This window comes from Dendropsophus ebraccatus, chromosome 1 (genome assembly GCF_027789765.1).
Source record: "Dendropsophus ebraccatus isolate aDenEbr1 chromosome 1, aDenEbr1.pat, whole genome shotgun sequence".
Lineage (NCBI taxonomy): Eukaryota > Metazoa > Chordata > Amphibia > Anura > Hylidae > Dendropsophus > Dendropsophus ebraccatus.
Genome location: NC_091454.1, coordinates 181,662,817 through 181,681,779, shown reverse-complemented (window position 1 = coordinate 181,681,779; position 18,963 = coordinate 181,662,817). Strand labels below are relative to the sequence as shown.

At 43.3% G+C, this 18,963-nt stretch overlaps 2 protein-coding genes across 2 annotated transcripts in view; one reads left to right on the top strand and one right to left on the bottom strand.

Moving 5' to 3' along the window:
* Window positions 1-7,190, bottom strand: part of PLEKHO2 (pleckstrin homology domain containing O2) — a 42,802-nt gene extending 35,612 nt beyond the window's left edge. The window contains exon 1 of the mRNA XM_069985427.1: window positions 7,023-7,190. Coding sequence (XP_069841528.1) covers window positions 7,023-7,031 — 9 coding nt within the window. The 5' untranslated portion in view covers window positions 7,032-7,190. The remainder of the gene's footprint in view (window positions 1-7,022) is intronic.
* The window catches only part of PCSK6 (proprotein convertase subtilisin/kexin type 6), a 319,024-nt gene that overhangs the window by 85,831 nt on the left and 214,230 nt on the right, over window positions 1-18,963 (top strand). Inside the window, exon 5 of the mRNA XM_069985423.1 lies at window positions 6,800-6,949. The gene's annotated coding sequence lies outside the window, so the exon portion shown is untranslated. The remainder of the gene's footprint in view (window positions 1-6,799; window positions 6,950-18,963) is intronic.

Here is an 18,963-nt window from a genome sequence, read left to right as displayed (position 1 = left end):
TAGCCTTAAGCTGTAACCCCTCTCTCCCCAGACAGAGAGTGCTGCATTTGTGCCCACATCTGCCCTGCTCATTCTTTCATACTCCCTGCAGTCTCCGTCAGCCCTTGTGTTTCCGATCCTCTCCATCCCTGCTATAATGTGCCTGAACTTACACTCATCTATACACACTGCTGCTATAATGTGTTTTTACTTACACTCAGCCATTCAAACTGCTGTATATAAAGTTTCTGTCACTGCCCTCCTCCACAGCTCTGTGATTTTCACTTTCTGGTCCATGCTGAACGCACACCCCCTTGCTCATTGCTGTCATGTGACCACACAGACCTCTGACAGGGACTGAATTATAGAGATCTGCAGTCCCATCCTGTATCTACAAACTGCTGCTGTTTTTTCAGGTTTATGCACTTACTGTACATTATACTTCACATGCAGCTTGCTATACTGTACAGTAAGTTATAATATAACATATTCAGCTGTTTCTCATAGTTTTTTTCATCTGTTCTTCATGTTATTCAGAGTAAAAAAAAATGATTATTTTTGGGGTGTGGAACCAATTGTCTGCATATCAGTGAATTCTTATGGGAAAACCGGCTTTGGTTTAAGAGTGGATTTGGATTACAAGTACGGTCCCGGTACGCTCTTAAATCGAGGCACCACTATATATACATATATTATATATTTTAGAGCACATAAAGCTTAAAGGAAAATAAGTGGTACTGTGCAGTGCCTACATATACAGAATAAGAATGAATACCAAGAATTACTGTACAGCCAACGCTTCTAAGAATTAGACTCAACGGGAGATACATACAAGACCAGATAATGAGAATGACATCTATTCTCAGATTATACAGGACAAATTATACCTAGTACACAGGATTAAAAAAAAAAGAGCACACAGGTACATGTGGTATGGGCATCTGTGCCTGCGGATCATTGTACACTGTGGTTTTGTTGCATTTTTACAGCAAAAAAAAAAAAGACATCGAACTGACACATACAATAATCTATAAAGACACATAATATGTGTAGGAGTGGAGAGCTGAAGGCAAAATTGCCATGGCCTGCAGTCTTGGTAGAGTCCCAACTAAAGCAAGGTTCTCATCTAACCTCATAGATGGATTAAAAGCAACTCATAACTGATCGGTGCGGGTCTGACCGCTGGGATCCCTACTGATTATGGTCTCTGCTACATTCAGTCTCTATGGGATTTGTAAAGCTTAGCTGAGTGCTGTACTTGGCTATCATGGGTGGTGGTCAAGCATGTGTGTAGCAACCCCATTCACCGAGGGGATTAAGGATCTCCGTACTCATCTTTAACAGAGGTCCTTTGGTTACTTTGGTTACACCACCACCAATCATCTTCAGATAACCCTTTTAATAGCCACTTGCATCCAGTGTACATTTACCTTGGGTCCCCACTTGCGTACTCATTTACCTTGGTTCCCCAGGGCAGTGCTCCTTACAGGTGCCCCAGTGCTCCTAACTGTCTCACCGGACCTTACTGCACCTAAAAGACTAACTGCACTGGAACAGCACCGAGGAGGAAGGTAAGAGGCATTCCTTCCTCCTCTGTGTCTTCCGTGCACTAGGGACATATCAGCAGGTTAGATTTGTCTAACCTGCTGATAGTTCCCCTTTAAGCACACTTTTTGTGGTATTTTGCACTGTACTTTTGCATTTGTTTTGGGCTAAACTCCTGCAGCCAGTTATATGGAAGTAGAAGTAAATGAGAATATTGTAAGAAGTGAGAGTGTTTATATACATATGAAACTGACCTTATAATAAACCCCAAACAGATAGCCAGTTCACAAAAGCTACAGATATAGAATATAGCATGACAGCATATAGATATATTGACACCATGTTATACAGAATGTTTATGCCTAGCTCAGTCAGGAGGATTTATAAAAGTCTGCATGACAAATAAAACAGCATACAAAAGTGGCAAATATTTGCTTAGGCTACATTTACATAAAAGATGCATGACTTCTTCACAGTTTGCTTCCCACTAGCCACTTTAAAAAAATATGGGTTGAGCATGGCAGGACAGGCATGGACTCCACTGGCCATCATTTATGCCAGAAATCGGTGTAATATATAATCATTATCTGTCAGGCTGTAGCTGTTGTAGATATTGGTGTGTGGCATGGGGTGGGCAAAGATGCGCTAAATCTATTATGTTCATCAGATTTTACTTCTAGACTAATGTATAAAATACCATTTTCAGTAAACTCCCCCTCCCCCCCCCCCCCATGCCTTTTAGTTGCAGAACATTAATAATCTAGTCACCACGGTCATTAATAGATTCATATCACAGAACACTCATTTCCTCTTATGACTGGTTTCACACCTAGGGCCAGATTAACTAAAGCAAAACTGCCTAAAGGGGTACTCCGGTCCAGGGGTATTTTTTTACCAATGGCCGGGGAGGTGGTGGTTATAAACGGTCGCTGAATGGCTGAGCTGCCTTGAGACGTCACGTCTCATGCGGCACCTCAGTCCAGAAAGTGGCCGCGGGACTGGGGTACGGGACGCCGCGATCCGGGACCTGGCACTAGAACCGGGGAGGTAAGTCACCTGCGACGATTATAACCACCCCCTCCCCGGCCATTGGTAAAAAATACCCCCAGACCAAAGTACCCCTTTAATGTTTAGCACATTTTGCTTCTGGTGTTGGCGTATCTTGGCACAACATGCCACAGCTTAGCGCAATAACATTTATTGACTAATGAACCAGCGGTACCAATAAACCAGGGGTAGGGAACCTTGGCTCTCCAGCTGTTGCAAAACTATAACTCTCATCATGCCTGGACAGGATGGGCATGATGGGAGTTGTAGTTTTGCAACAGCTGGAGAGCCAAGGTTCCCTACCCCTGCAATATTTAGGACACTTATGGCACCACTACTGTTGCATAACCATGACTTTAAACTCCTGTCTTGTGATGGCACTGTTTACACTGTGGGTACACTGTTAACACAATTTTCATTGAAGTAAATGGAAAAAAATTGTGTAACTTTGGCTCTTCTTGGCTTCCTGACTGACTCCGGCAGCTGCAAACAGGCCACAAGGAGGCGGGATGCCAACATTAGGAGCTGGATATACCCTTTTATGCCCAGTTATCAGCAACAGAGGGCACTTAGAACCTGCTGCTAGCTAATTTACTGTGTGAATGTTTTATTCTCTAAGCAACTTGATGCACAGTGTCACATTATGTCAAGTCAAATAACAGGATTTACTAAACAGCTAGATAACTGACAAAGGGAAAAAAATGGACATTAGAAAACTTTCAGTGTAATTTCGCTCATAAGGCAACAATCTGGGCCATTTTCACTCAGTCTGGCCTTTTGTATTCATAGTGGCATATCTAAATAAACTTTAACAACTTTCTTGTATTTATGTTGCAGCTAGATGATACTGTAACATCTATAGTGAAATGTAAAATGGACTACATACAAAGGAAGGAATTACTCACTAAAACTAAGGGCCTGTTCACATGGAGCAAAAGCTGTATCTTCCACCTGCCTCAATCTCACACAGTGTGTCAATAGAAGGGCTCACACGCCTCCGCTTCCCTCGTTCTCTGCTCAAAGAAATGCTCCATGTGAACTGGCCATAATGGGCAGAAGTGATCAACTAAAAATGCTGCCCTTTGTTTATACTAGGCCCATCTCTACGTCTGCAGTAAATTGAGTTATATAAAGTGTTATAGACTTTCTATATATCCATACACCACTCACCCCACTTTCTAATGAGAGATAAACCGAGCTGAACACAGGCAAAAGGGGCACAAACCCAAGCTAAGTGCTCCGGCCCCTTTATTTCAGTGATCAGTGGGAATCTCACCACTCAGACCTCAAAACATCTGACATGTCACTATTCAATATTTGCCCTTTAAATCGTAGTTAAAAATATGATCCTACTTTTTATACATATGGAAGTAAAGAACTGCCTTTCGACATTACCATAGTAACATGCTTATTAGTTTAGCTCTTGGTACCATCTGTGCTTCACCACAATACATAATTGAGTATAATATGACTCTAGTATGACTCTGGCACTTGCCTGATACTAGAAAAAAGGATCCGCTTACTTTCATAAACAGCGCCATTCTTGCTAATAGGTAGTATTCAGCATTGCAGCTAAGACTAAAGACTGAACAGTAACTGTATTGGACACAGAACATGAACAAGAGTAGAGCAGTTATGGAAAAAAAAACTTTTTCTTATGACACCTAAGTCCTTTAAGGGGAACCTGTTATCACTTTCATGCTACCTAAGTGACGAGTCATTGGGGTGGTCCGCAGCAGTGTCTCCCTGTCCCAACAGCCTTGATTAATAGATCTCTCACTACTTGGGTATAAGAAATCTATTAATCTATCAGAGTCAGCTTGGCAGGCAGAAGCCTCTGAGGACTGCCCCAATGACTTGAGATAAAAGGATTGGAAAAACGTAGTTGCTTCTCAAAACAGCACCACCCATGTCCTCAGGTCTTGTGTGCTATTACAACTCTGCTCCATTCTCCACTTCAATGGAGCTAAGCCGCAACACTACACACAAACTGTGGATAAGAATGGCGCTGTTTCTAAATGCAGCTCTATTTTTATAATCTTGGACAGGAAGGTTTCCTGTCATTTCTTCTAATCTATTTTTGTAAACATTTGTAATCTTTGTGAAATAAGAATTCGAAAGCATGTTTTCTTAGCACTCTGCATTGTGCTGCCCCCCCCCGCCTCTTATTGTTCCTGGAAATATAGAAATAAATTGACAACTAGTTGGTAACAGCGGGGGTTTGTGTCTATAAAATGACACTGTCCATTCAGTGCTGCCAGTCCCAGACAGACCCCTTTAACAAGGAAAACAAAAACACTAATGGTGTGTTTACACAGAGGGATTTATCTGACAGATTTTTGAAGCCAAAGCCAGGAATGGATCTTAAAAAGGGATAGATCCTAGTCTTTCCCTAATGACCTGTTGTCTGTTTATAGTCTGTTCCTGGTTTTGGCTTCAAAGATCTGTCAGATAAATCTCTCTCAGTATTTATATTATATTTAGGCTAAGTTCACACAATGTATTTTTTCATTTAATACATATAAAATCCAACAAAAACTCTGAGTCCAGCTTCCAGCAAATAGTTGCAAAAGTAGGTTTATTAAAACCTTCGTCCCCGTACACACACTGCAGTGTGTGTACGGGGACGAAGGTTTTAATAAACCTACTTTTGCAACTATTTGCTGGAAGCTGGACTCAGAGTTTTTGTTGGATGTATCTCGTGGCACCTGTTGGAGTGAGAGTCCGAGCTAGGAAGCAATAGGAAAGAGGGTAAGCTGGCTTTTCCTTTATATTACTTAATACATATAAAATACATTGCATTGATGTCAATGGAATCTCGGCCAGAGTGTATACACACTGTAAACACTCCGGCTAGGATTTCTTACGCACTGACGTCAGTTTTGTGCGGCCGCTATTCATTGTATAGCGTCCACACAAGACTGACAGAACAGACAATGTAAAGTGTTGCTCAGGCCGCACTCTACATTGTCGGCTATGGTAAATTGGAATGCGTGCACACCCAAATGCAACCGCATCCCAATTTATAAGAAGTGACGTTCATCGTCCGGTACTGCAGTACCAGCCGAGATGAACTTTGCTGACACAGAACGGCCAGTGTCATACTGTGTGTGAACCCAGCCTTACAAGGGATACTAGAGGAAGAGGAAGCAAAGAGGGAGACAAATGTTCACTAGAACAGACATGTTGCAGGTAGTGACAGGACACCTTTAAATCCTGGAGTCTTCCTGAGAATACCCCTATTACCTTTTCTAAATGTATACCCAAAGGGTGACAACCACTAATGACAGCCAATACTATGTTCCTGTATTTGGTCCCCAACCTGTGGCAGTACGGCTGTGTCTGTCTATAGTTTAGGGCAGGGGTAGGGAACCTTGGCTCTCCAGCTGTTGCAAAACTACAACTCCCATCATGCCTGGAAAGCCCAGGCATTATGGGAGTTGTAGTTGTACAACAGCTGGAGAGCCAAGGTTCCCTACCTCTGGTTTAGGGATTACTGTGTTGGACCTATGCTGCTTTTCTTAGTTGGAAATGACATTTTACTAGAATACACATACACAATATGATATTATATTATCATCAGAATCAGTAATCCTGGTTACATTATTTGACATTGTATCCTAGCTTTCCTGGATTGCAAGTGTGAAAGTGATGGAGATGGAAACTTTTAATCAGCTGAAAAACATTGCTGAATTCAGAGTACAATCTGGGGACTGCACTGAGAAGCTACAACAGCTTGACACACAGCTGCTGCTGCAGTAACCCCTTCTGTGCAGCCAGCAATCGAAGAAAACAGGACATGATGACTACCAGCACTGCTGATCTATGATGAATGCTTCTGTCTCCTCTTCCTATCTATTTCTCCATATCCAAGGCAGAGATGTTAGTAATGAGGTGACCTCACTGTGGTCTGTACTTTTCCCTCTTGTCACTACATTTCTGAAGAAAGGCAGGGATTTACAGCTAGGATATCTGGCAGATAGCACCGGGAGGGATCACAGGCAGCTCCTTGTAATGCTTGTACTCAGCATCTTTATTTAAGTACATAACCAGGGTTCTGCGGTGTGCAGAAGAGGACACCTACTTAACTGTTTCACAGCTGCAGTGAAGAGGAAGTCATGTATCACGTATGACAAGCAGCTCAATCTCACTGCCTAGAACTAAGAGAACAATTATGCTTCTATACTGGTATTAACATTTACAATTCTCTGTTCCTATTTTTTTCCAGACCATCCCAAGCTGGCAGAGAAGTGGCGACTGAAGTTTACTTTGACTGTCGGACTCCTCAGCAATATAGCAGAAGGTCAGAAACACTTACAGCATCACTGCATCCCTGTGGAAGGAAAGGGTTAACAAGCCCATCCTGCTGGATTGTCAAGTAAGCACTGATTCGATAAACAGGTGACAATGAAGGAGGATGGGTTAATAAGAGAGGCTGGTGTGTAACTTACATCTTCCATGGTGATCCTGTCCTCGGGATACGCTGCCCAGCCCTAGGACTTCTCTACAGGAAGGGAAGCCAGATGTCGTCCTCCATGCACCCCCTTCACCGCACTCCCCACCCACCCAGGCTGGACCTTAGGCCCTGACAGGCTGAGCAAGAGGAACCTTCTTAGCCCCAGCTCTTAGCTCTCCTCCCTCCGCTCTGCTCGATTCCTCTTTCTCTGATGCTAGCAAAACCTCTGCTCGAAAACTTGGGTTTCCGGTGGTTGAAATGAAGTTGAGTCAGTGAACTGAAAGTACAGAGCAATGTAGCAATTCTAACAGTGATCTGTTCCCTTACAGACTGTCTTGGCTAAAAAGGTGCACTGCTTCTAAAGAATTTATTGTAGGTGTAGCTGTACCTGAAGACGCACGCTTTAGGTATTGTACAGGTTTTGGGGATCTGTTGTTTGATATGCTAAATTCACTATTTACTACTGGGAAACATTAATGGCATATTCTCATCTTGGACTAAATAGTAATACTTGTAGGGCTCGTCAAGTTAATTATACTCATTTAACAAACTTGCCTCCTTCTCCTGATATGCTGCTCTTTCCCGCCCATTGTTGACAGCTTGTTTCCTAGGTTACTGACCACCACTTTTCTCTATAAGCAGTGGTGCGGCTGGTGGATCTAGTTATATATAGATCTATATAGTTATAATGTAAATGTATACAGATAGTGTATGCCTATACTGTATAATATATATACATATGTATACTATAGTTATATATACTGTACACTAGCCAGACCACTGCTTTTAGAGCACAGCAGTGATCGATAACCTATTCAGCCACTTGCTCTAATAAATACCGTTTTGCCACACAATGTTTCAAGAGCATTACATCTGCATTACATGCGCACAGGTTCAACCGGCCAGGAGAGGTCAACCCCTTCACGTCAGCCATACATATAAATATATATATATATACGTTCCTATTACACATGCCCCGTGCAGTAGAAATGTTAGCGGTCCTGCCCACAGCAGTCACCGCGGACATGCAGCTGCCTGTCATTAATCCCTTAAACACTGCGATGCATAGCGATCACTGCGTTTAACCCCTTCACGTCAGTAACATGTATATATACGTTCCTATTGCACATACCCCGTGCAGTAGGAATGTATATATACATTCCTGACTGACAGGGGCTTTGTGATGCAGAGATAGCGATCCCGCTCTCATCTGACTGCAGCACTGTAGATAATGAGAATCAGCTGCGATCCCGCAGCTGACCTCCATTAACCCCTTAGTGACCGCCGATACGGCGGTCACTAATGGCCGGTGCCGCCTCTGTTTTTCATCTCCCCCCATCGTGAATCCATGAAATAAGTACAATCAGACCCCAGATCAGCCCCCCTAGTGCCCCGATCACTAACCCCCCCTCCCCGCGGCGGCTATCAGATCCAAGATGGCCGCCGCCATCACTGTGAACAGACTAATGTCTGTTCACAGTGATCAAAAAGAAAAATGAAAGAAAGCCACATGCTCTTCACCACCGGAGGTAGCGGAGAGCATGGGGCAGTGATCGGGGACCCCCCTGCGGTAAAAGCGATCAGCGGTATATACTATATACTGCTGATCGCTTGTGCCATGTGCCGCCGGTACTTTTTATCCCTTGTCACCATAAATGATTGGTGACAGGGGATAAAAAGTGATGTCCCCCGTCCCCCCCCCCCCCAAGTCGCCCCCCAGTCACCCCCCACCCCACCCCATATACTCACCTGATCCTGGGAGGTCCTTCCTCCCCAACGTCCTGGCTGGTTATGAAGTGCGCATGTGCTCCACAACCAGCCAACTCTGAAAATTTTAAGTGACAGAGACCGATTTAGTCTCTGTCACTGAACTATGATTACTGTGATAGAAAATATCACAGTAATCATAGTAATATAGTGAAAATGAATGTGCAAAGTACAAAAAGTGACAAGCATACAAAAAAATAAAACACACACTTTTTATTATAGTAATAATTGCAGTTTACGCCCAAATTACCCCTAACCCGTAACCACAGCAGGTTGCCCGTAACCACAGCAGGTTGCCCGTGACCACCCCATGTTGACCGTAACCACCCCAGACTGTCCGTAACCATCTCCAGATTACCCGTAACCACCCCAGGTGACCCGTAACCACCCCACATTACCTGTAATCTCTTTTTTTTTTTTATTTTAGTAACTGCGCTATTCTAATAACCATTACTAGCTGCTGTTTTGCTCCAGCAAATTGGTACTCCTTCCCTTTTGAGCCACGCTGTGTGCCCATACAGTGGTTTATGCCCACATGTGGGGTACCGTTCTACTCAGGAGAACCTGCGTTACAGATTTTGGGGTACATTTTTTCTCCTGTTCCTTGTGAAATTTTGAAATTTCAAACTAAACCAACATATTATTTGAAAAAATCGAGTTTTTCATTATTACTGGCCAATTTTGAATACTTTCCTCTAATACCTGTGGGGTCAAAATGCTCATCCTACGCCAAGATGAATTCTTTGAGGGGTGTACTTTCCAAAATGGGGTGACTTATGGGTTTTTTTCTCTCTGCTGACACTACAGGGGCTCTGCAAACGCTCAGAAACTTCTTCAGCAAAATCTGCAATGGAAAAATGGAAAAACTAATTGCCGCTCCCTTCCTTCTGAGCCCTGCTGTGTGCCCATACAGTGGTTTACGCCCACATATGGGGTACCGTAGTACTCAAGAGAACCTGCGTTACAAATTTTGGGGTGCTTTTTCTCTCATGTTCCTTTTGAAAATGAGAAACTTTAATCTATACGTATATATTATTGGAAAATTAAAATTTTTCTAATTTTTACGGCCTAATGGTGAATACTTTCCTTCAGCCCCTGTAGGGTTAAAATGTTTATTATACCCCTAGATTAAAGGACAACTCCGGCGGGACCCCCCAAAAAAACAAACCACAGACACACACAGACACCATACTCACCATCCCTCCGGTGACGATCGCCACTCCATTCGCCCGCCGTCCGCCTCACCGTCACCTGCGTCCGCCGTCCAGCGATGTCTCTTGCTTCCGGGTCCATGAGAGAGAAAAGGCTGCCAGCGCGCTTGCGCACCGGCAGCCTTTTCATTGGCTGGAGCGCATCACATGGCTTCCAGCAAGCTCAGCCAATCAGGGCTGAGCAAGCTGGAAGCCATGTGATGCGCTCCAGCCAATGAAAAGGCTGCTGGTGTGCATGTGCACCAGCAGCCTTTTCTCTCCCATTCACTCTCAATGAAGACGCCGAAGAGGAAGAAGACCCGGACCGCCCCCCAGCTCTGACGTCACTCGACACCAGAGAAGAGGACCGTGACGACCGTAATAGGTAATGTATATATTCTTTAACTTCTGGGGTGGGGGGTCGGGGGTCGGAAAGTGGGGGAAGGGGGCCAGACCGGGTATTTAACCACATTACAAAGTTATATAACTTTGTAATGTGTGTTAAATAAGCCAAAAAAATTTTTCGCCGGAGTTGTCCTTTAATTCTTTAAGGTGTTTAGTTTCCAAAATGGGGTCACTTATGGGGGTTTCCAGTATACAAACCTACTAAATCAACTTAAAAAAAGAACTGGTCCCTAAAAAAATCAGTTTTGGAAAATTTCACGAAAATGTGGTAATTTGATGATAAATTTCTAAGTCCTTTAACACCCTAAGGCTGGGTTCACACTATGTATATTTGAGGCTGTATTTGGTCCTCATGTCAGGTCCTCATAGCAACTAAAACCAGGAGTGGATTGAAAACACAGAAAGGATCTGTTCACATAATGTTGTAATTGAGTGGATGGCCGCCATATAACGGTAAATAACGGCCATTATTTCAATATAACAGCCGTTGTTTTAAAATAACAGCAAATATTTGCCGTTAAATGACGGCCATCCACTCAATTACAACATTATGTGATCAGAGCCTTTCTGTGTTTTCAATCCACTCCTTGTTTTGGTTGCTATACAGCCTCAAATATACGTAGTGTGAACATAGCCTAAAAAAGTAAAATATGTTTATGAAATGAAGCCAGAATAAAGAGGACATATCGGTAATGTGACTTAGTAACTAATTTATGTGATATGACTTTCTTTTTTTATAAGCAGAAAATTTCAAAGTTCATAAAATGCAAATTTTTTTAATTTTTCATGATATTTTGATGTTTTTCACAAAAAACACACAAAGTAGTGACCAAATTTTGCCACTTATTTAAAGTGCCATATGTGACGAAAAAACATTCTCAGAATCGCTAGCATACGTTAAAGCATCACTGAGCTATAAGCGCATAAAGTGAGACAAGTCAGATTTTGAAAAATGAGCCTGGTCTTTTAGGTGCAAATAGGCTTGGTCTTGAAGGGGTTAAGGAAGTCATTGACAGCAAAAGCACCTGTTATGGCTGCGGGGGTCTCGATAGCTTAAATGGACAGGCGGGGGTAAACCAATTACCTCCGTTGGGTCAGAGCGGCTCTCAGGCAGAATCTATGCACAGATTGCCGACAGTACCGATTAATGCTATGCTATGGCATGATTGCATATTCAACTGTTAATATTTATCTGGTAAACTTAAATTTAAAAAAATATTTTTAAATAAACCCCCAATAAAAAATTTTAATCACTTCCTTGGCCATTATAAAAATATGTAGGAAATAAATAAACATATTGGGGGACATTTATTAAGTCCAGCGTTTTCTACGCTGGACTTAAAAATGTCCCCGCAGCTCCAGCACTATGGAGATTTATGTAGAGGCGGACTGCCTCTACAAAAATCCTGTGTGCACCGATGCGCATGGCAGGAAACCTACGCCAGCTGAGAGCTGGAGTAGATTTCCTGACTATTTTTCCGGCTAAAAAATGATGAATAGAGCGGACTCTGAGACCGCGCCCCCCGTTACGCCACCTCCACAGCCCCTCTCCACCCCCCTGGCGTACCGGGTGGAAAGTGCCCATATGCAAATGTTTTATTCGCAAAACGGCCATTTCTGAGTAAAATTATTCGCAAATGGGCACTTTCCGCCGAAAGATATGATTTTTCTGCTTGATACATGTCCCCCATTGTATATTGTAGCGTGCCGAATTGTCTGATCTATTAAAATATCACAATATGTTTCCTGCACGGTGAAAAATAATACCAGAAATGCTGTTTTTTTATATTATATAATCAGAAAAAAATAATAAAAAGCGGTCAAATTTTTCATTTACACCAATATCATACCAACAAAAACAAGAAATCGTAGCTTAAAAAATGACGCCCCCCCCCTGTAGGTGCAAAAATAAAAGTTTCATGGCTTTTAGAAGCCGAGGAGAAAAATTGCTCCATTGTGACCTGGACATCTGTGCATCAATGACCCTGGTCATGAAGGGGTTAATACACGCACAATCCACCAATAAAATTCTTACAATAAATATATACATTTTGACTAAATCGCTTTTTTGTCACATAAATAAGTTAGAAACATTACACCTTCATACTTCATTCAGACCCTTCAGAGATAGTGAAGAAAAGGATTCCAGAATCCACACGTAGAAGCAAACGTGTTTATTCACACATAAGCATACAGAACAGCGATGTTTCGACCTATCGGTCTTTATCAAGCTTCGGTCTGTACCCTGATGTGTAAAAAAACACACTTGCTGTGGATGCTGTGGGAATCCTTTTCTTCACAAGTCTATAATGCCCACACCAAGGATTGTGGGCCTACCTGCGTGCATCCAGTATCTATTGAGTGGCCATACTTGAACTATTTTCATGAGGTGCTGTTGGATCCTCTTTTTTCCTTCAGAGATAGTGTCACATTTTTGTGAGATGAGACAAGTATGGGATCTGAGATGGAAGAATTTGGATATGATGGGGTATGCGGAGGAACCAAGCCAAACTCCTCTTAGGAGTGACATAGTGATTGGCTAAATGGGCTGTCACTGCTGACACAAGTCTGTCTTGGAAGTGATAGTAGACACCACAGAAGGACACTGGGAAGTGTGCTGAGGTAAAAATACCTTCTTTATTATTTTCTATGTAACTGCAGGAATATTTTAAACGTTTTCACGCAGCTAAACCTGGGTTCACACTACGTATATTTCAGTCAGTATAATAGTCCTCATATTGCAACCAAAACCAGGAGTGGATTGAAAACACAGAAAGGCTCTGGTCACACAATGGTGAAATTGAGTGGATGGCCGCCATATAACAGTAAATAACGGCCATTTTTTCAATATAACAGCCGTTGTTTTAAAATAACAGCAAATATTTGCCATTAAATGGCGGCCATCCACTCAATTTCAACATTGTGTGAACAGATCCTTTCTGTGTTTTTAATCCACTCCTGGTTTTGGTTGCAATATGAGGACCACAATACAGACTGAAATATACGTAGTGTGAACCCAGCCTAATTTACTTGTTTAAGTTAATTTACTTGTTTACCATTGAACACCTTTATACACTTTAAAGTGATACTGTCACCCGCTTTCTGGATGAGGACTTCTCTACACAGCTAAAAAGCCTAAATTCAACAGTTTTTATACCTTACTTTATAATAGATTTCTTGGTGCTTGGTCCAGTGAAAAACGCTTGTGCCACCTGGGCGAGGCTTCACGACCACTGCACCACTTTGCCCCGCCCACATCGGCACCATAAGCGCTGGACCAAGCACCGAAAAATTTATTATCATGTAAGGTATGAAAACTGCAGAATTTAGGCTTTACAACTGTGTAGAGAAGTCCTCATGCAGACTGGGGCGGACAGTACCCCTTTAAGGCTTTATTCACACAGTCTTTCTGTGCGTCTTTTTTTAACCAAAATCAGGAGCAAATCGAAAACACAGAAACTGTGCAAATCTTTCCATTATAATTGGGCCAGGTCAGTTCCACTCCTGGTTTTGGTTGGAAAAAGACTGACCAAAAAACTATACAAAATACTGTGTGTCAACATAGCCTAAAGGGGTAGTCAGGGGTACAGATTTCTATTACTTCTATTTAAATTCTCAAGCCTTCCAGTATTTATCAGCTGCTGTATGTCCTACAGGAAGTGGTGTATTCCTTCTTGTCTGACACAGTGCTCTCTACTGCCACCTCTGTCCATGTCAGGGACTGTCCAGGGCAGGAGAGGTTTGCTATGGGGATTTGTTACTGTTTTAGAACTTAAAGGAATACTCCAGGTAGAGGTAAAAAAAAGAACCTTCTGCAGAAGCAAATAGCATTACTTAATCTATATATACCCAGATTTAAAACTACCAAAAATCCTATTGTTTGGGGGGGGGGGGGGGGTTGTTCTGTATTGTGTTTCTTTACCTCCTGGTTGAGCAGTTCCTAGAATGCAGCACTGGTTCCAGAATGCAATGCTTTCCCTCAGCTGTTTGTCACAGTTTTCCACCCTGCCCATTCCCCGTCCAAAGCTGTTGCAGAACATCTAGGCTGTGTTCACACATTGCAGTTTCATTGTGTTACTGAATTATTTACAGTACTGTATCATTTCATTTTGGTCCCACCCACACAGCACGCTCTATTCTCTACCTGTAACACAGATATTGTAATAAAGTAAAGATTTTTTTTAATTAAATTCTATGTTTTTTTTCTTTTCATCTCCACACACATACTGTATTATGATCAAGCTTCTTTTATCTTTGAGGTTGAGCCCCACAATAAGGACTTTATTTGATACTATCTTAGGCCATGTTCACACAACGTAAGTTCCACAGTAATCACGGCCGCTGTTGCAACAGCCGTGATTAGTAGAGAACTTACGTTGTGCTGCAGGCTGAGGGAATCCTGGCCGGAGTGTATACACATAGTATACACTCCGGGTGGGATCCCTAGCGGCGCCAATAGAAACTGACATGTCAGCTTTCTGCGGCCGCTATTCAATGAATAGCAGCCACAGAAAACCCTGTCAGTGCACACAATGGAGCATGCTCCATTGTGTGCAGTGGGGAGTTCTGATGCGGGTGCGCACGGATGTGCCCGCATCAGAACTCAGTGGCGCTAAAGATCATCCGGCCGTTACTGCAGTACCAGCCAGGATGATCTTTTCTGAGACTGGTCTCTTACAAGGTGTGAACATAGCCTAACATGGGATATGCTGTTTATGCCTTGGTTTTTGTCCAGGTGGGACTGGCAGTGTCGGCTCTGATCCTCTGTGCCATTTAGCATAATTTAATTGTGTTACTGCATCATTTTTGTGAATAAGCTGCAGTACTGCAATAACACTCCAACATGTGTGAACACAGCCCTAATTTCACTGCAGTGAAGTTGCAGCAGCTGCTTCTGGCTGGTCAGAGATGGTGAATCACTCAGAGGATTGGGGGATCCAGCCAAACCTCCTGTGACATCACGTCCTGCCCCCTGTCTGCATTATCAGCCTGTGCTCAGCAAACACACACATTGTGAGACAGAGGCATGGAAGATTTGTCTCCTAAGGTGGGGGAGCAGAAGGAGCAGGAGACAATGTGGATTTGCACAGAGGCCATTATTCTTCACTTCCTGGATTTCGATCAGCTACCAGTGTGGCAGAACCGTACAGATATGGTAATACATTGTATAATCACATCTATATAACTTTTAATGTACTTTTAATAGAAAACAAGTTTCCCTTATGTGGAGTTCCCCTTTAAGAGCCTGTTTCATGTTTTATCTCTTTTTATCCATTGTAGGTAAGTAGGGGAGCATGACTATGACTATAAGTTCTTCTCTCACTACAGAAAGAGGGAGGAAGGAATAAACAGGTTTCATAATGTCTGCAGTGCCTTAGTGTATGTAATAGATGAAGTCCATTGCACAACTTCCAAATGCAATGTGCGGAAATTGGTAAATTGAAGTCTGCTGAGATGCAGATTGATGAGGAGTAGTACCTCCTACTTTCTCTTACAGCTACAGTTTCTTACAATGTTTTGTTGAAGGTAAAAACAATCAGTCAATGATAAATAAAATGGTAATTTAACATTGATAAATAATGGTCTTTCATGCATAAAAATTATAATTTTATGAGATTTCACATCTTGGTACCAAGGCATGTTGTTATATCGATAATGGCTGGAGCAGTTTGCACCTGCATTGGAAATGACTTTTTTTTAACCCTTTCACAACCATGGGTCATTGATACGTCTCTGTCCGCTCTCCTCTGTCCCCTGCCGCTGTTAGAAACCTCTAACAGTGGCAGGGGAGTGAAGGGAGAGTGCAGAGCTTGCGGCCTCGTGCCGGCCTTCCCTTCCTCCTTCACTTCTCCGCCGGCCTACTCAATCACATCGCAAAGCCCCGATGGTTATCAGACAGAGAATCCTCTCCCTCTCTAGAGAGAGAATTCTCTGTTTGAAGCCCTATAGATGCGGTATTGCCTACTGAAGTACCTATAGGGTTAACTGTCAGCACCGGTGCTAACAGTAACGGCGGTCCCCAGCTGGCAGCCAGGACCCGCCGCGGAAAACACAGGCACAGCTACAGTGATTTTAGTTGACAGTGCAGCATCGGGGGGGGGGGGGGGGGGGGGTCGGGGGTTGGGTAAACAAAATAAAAAAGGGTATATAGGATAAATAAAGATCAATGGGATGAACCATAGTGGACTACGTGTTAAGTCCTTATTATAGGAATATGTTCAAATGGGAAGAAATGCTGGGGCAAAAAGAACCCCAAAAAAGTTAAATGCCATTAATTTTCCTATTACCACGTTTTGTCACTACAGCTCGTATTTTCTATTGAAGATGGTCTCATTCACATCAGTAGTGTTGAGAACCTGTGGAAGGGTGTGTTGCTATTTTTGGAAGATGCAGCCATGTGTTTTGAACTCCTCAAACCCTTTAAGAACAAGGCTCATTTGACCTTGATGATGCTGTATCTGCCATGTTTGCTTCACTGTACTGTTGATAGTACAATTAATAACTTTGAGGTTATATTCACACAGTGTCATTTTGCGGCAATTTTTTTTTTTGGACTCTGTCATTTTATCATCAAAAGACGGACACAAATAACAACCATGATCTTCTGCCATCAAAATGATGGACGTACAAAAAGAAGGCTGCAAAACAACAGTGTGTGAACATAGCCTAAAAATATAAATAAATAAATATATCTCACTTCTGCGGATTCGAAGCGAGAACCGCTGCGGATCCGGTATCAATTCACCCCTATGACAGCACATATTCACAGCGGGATTGACATCCCGCTGTTAATATGTGCTTTAACTCCCTGATGCCCACAGCCCCGTCGTCGCATCCCCGGCGCATCCCCCCCATCCCGGCCACATCCCCCCATCAGCCCACCCCCAGCCCGCTCAGATCAGCTGAGCGGGACCGGAGCCGGGAGCCTCACTGCAGCCGCGCTGCCGAGCAGGTAATGTATGCTCGCGGCAGCGGGCCGGAGATGGGCTGATGGGGGGGATGTGGCCGGGATGGGGGGGATGTGGCGCCGCCGGGGATGGGGGATGCGACGGCGGGGCTGCGGGCACCAGGGAGTTAAAGCACATATTCACAGAGGGATGTCAATCCCGCTGCAATTATGTGCTATCATAGGGGTGAATTGATACCGGATCCGCAGCGGTTCTCGCTTCAAATCCGCAGAAGTGAGATCCGCTGTGGATCCGGTAGGTGTGAGGGCACCCTAATAGTGATTTTTACTTTTTTTTTCACACATTTGAAGTCTCTTTGGGGGTCTTTTACATACATTAGTTTGATTATTCACACTGATCATTGCTATGCCATCGGACCGCACGGAGGAAGGTAAGAGACCTCCGGTGGTCTGTTTCAATGATCAGGACCCCCGCAGTGTGACAGGGGACTCTCCCTGTCACTTACACTTAAACACCGCGGCGTTTAAGGAGTTAACCCCTAGACGACCCTGGACGTAGGGTTACGTCATGGAAGTCTGTCCCCAGACGACCCATGACGTAACCTTACGTCCTGGGTGTTTTTCCCGCTATGAAGCGCGCTCCGGAGTGGAGCGCGCTTCATAGCAGGTGGGGGCCGGCTGCAATCAGCAGCCGGGATCTCACCGGCAATGACACGCTGCAGCGATCGCGCTGCCGCGTGTCATTAACCTTTTAAACGCGGTGCGACCGCGGCGTTTAAGTGTAAGTGACAGGGGGAGACCCCTTTCACTTACCGATCGGGACCCCCGCAGTGTGACTGCGGGGGTCCCAATCGTTGAAACGGTCCGCCGGAGGTCTCTTACCTGCCTCCGTGCGGTCCGATCGGCGATCTGCTACACTGAGCCTGCACAGGCAGGCTCAATGAGCAGATCGCCGATAACACTGATCAATGCTATGCCTATGGCATAGCAATGATCAGTGTAGAAATCAAAGTACTGTATGTAGAAGTCCCCCAAAGGGACTTCAAAAGTGTAAAAAAAAAAAGTTCAAAACACTAACACACTACCCCAAAACCCCTCCCCCAATAAAAGTCTAAATCACCCCCCTTTCCCATTATATAAATAAAACATATAAAAATGAATAAATAGATAAACATATAATATACCGTAGCGTGCGTAATTGTCCAATCTATTAAAATATAACAAGCGTCATTGCGACCGGTAAACGGCGTACACGAAAAGAGGGGAAAAAGTGCGCAGATTACCGATTTTATGTTACATTATATATTTTTAAAAAAATCAATAAAAAGTGATCAAAACGTCCGATCTTCACAAATATGGTATTAATAAAAACTAGAGATCATGGCGGAAAAAATGACACCCCATACAGCCCCGTAGGTGAAAAAATAAAACCGTTATAAGCGTCACAATAGGCCCATTTTATTAATATTTAATTGCCAAAAAAAAGGATTTCATAAAAAAAATACATATATAACATTAGAGAATCTGTGTATCTGCATATGGTTGTGTTCGGACTGACCTATAGAATAATAGTGTCATGTCGCTGTTACTATATAGTGCATTACGTAGACACAGGAACCCCCCAAACGTTACCATATTGCATTCTTTTTTACGATTTCACCAATTTA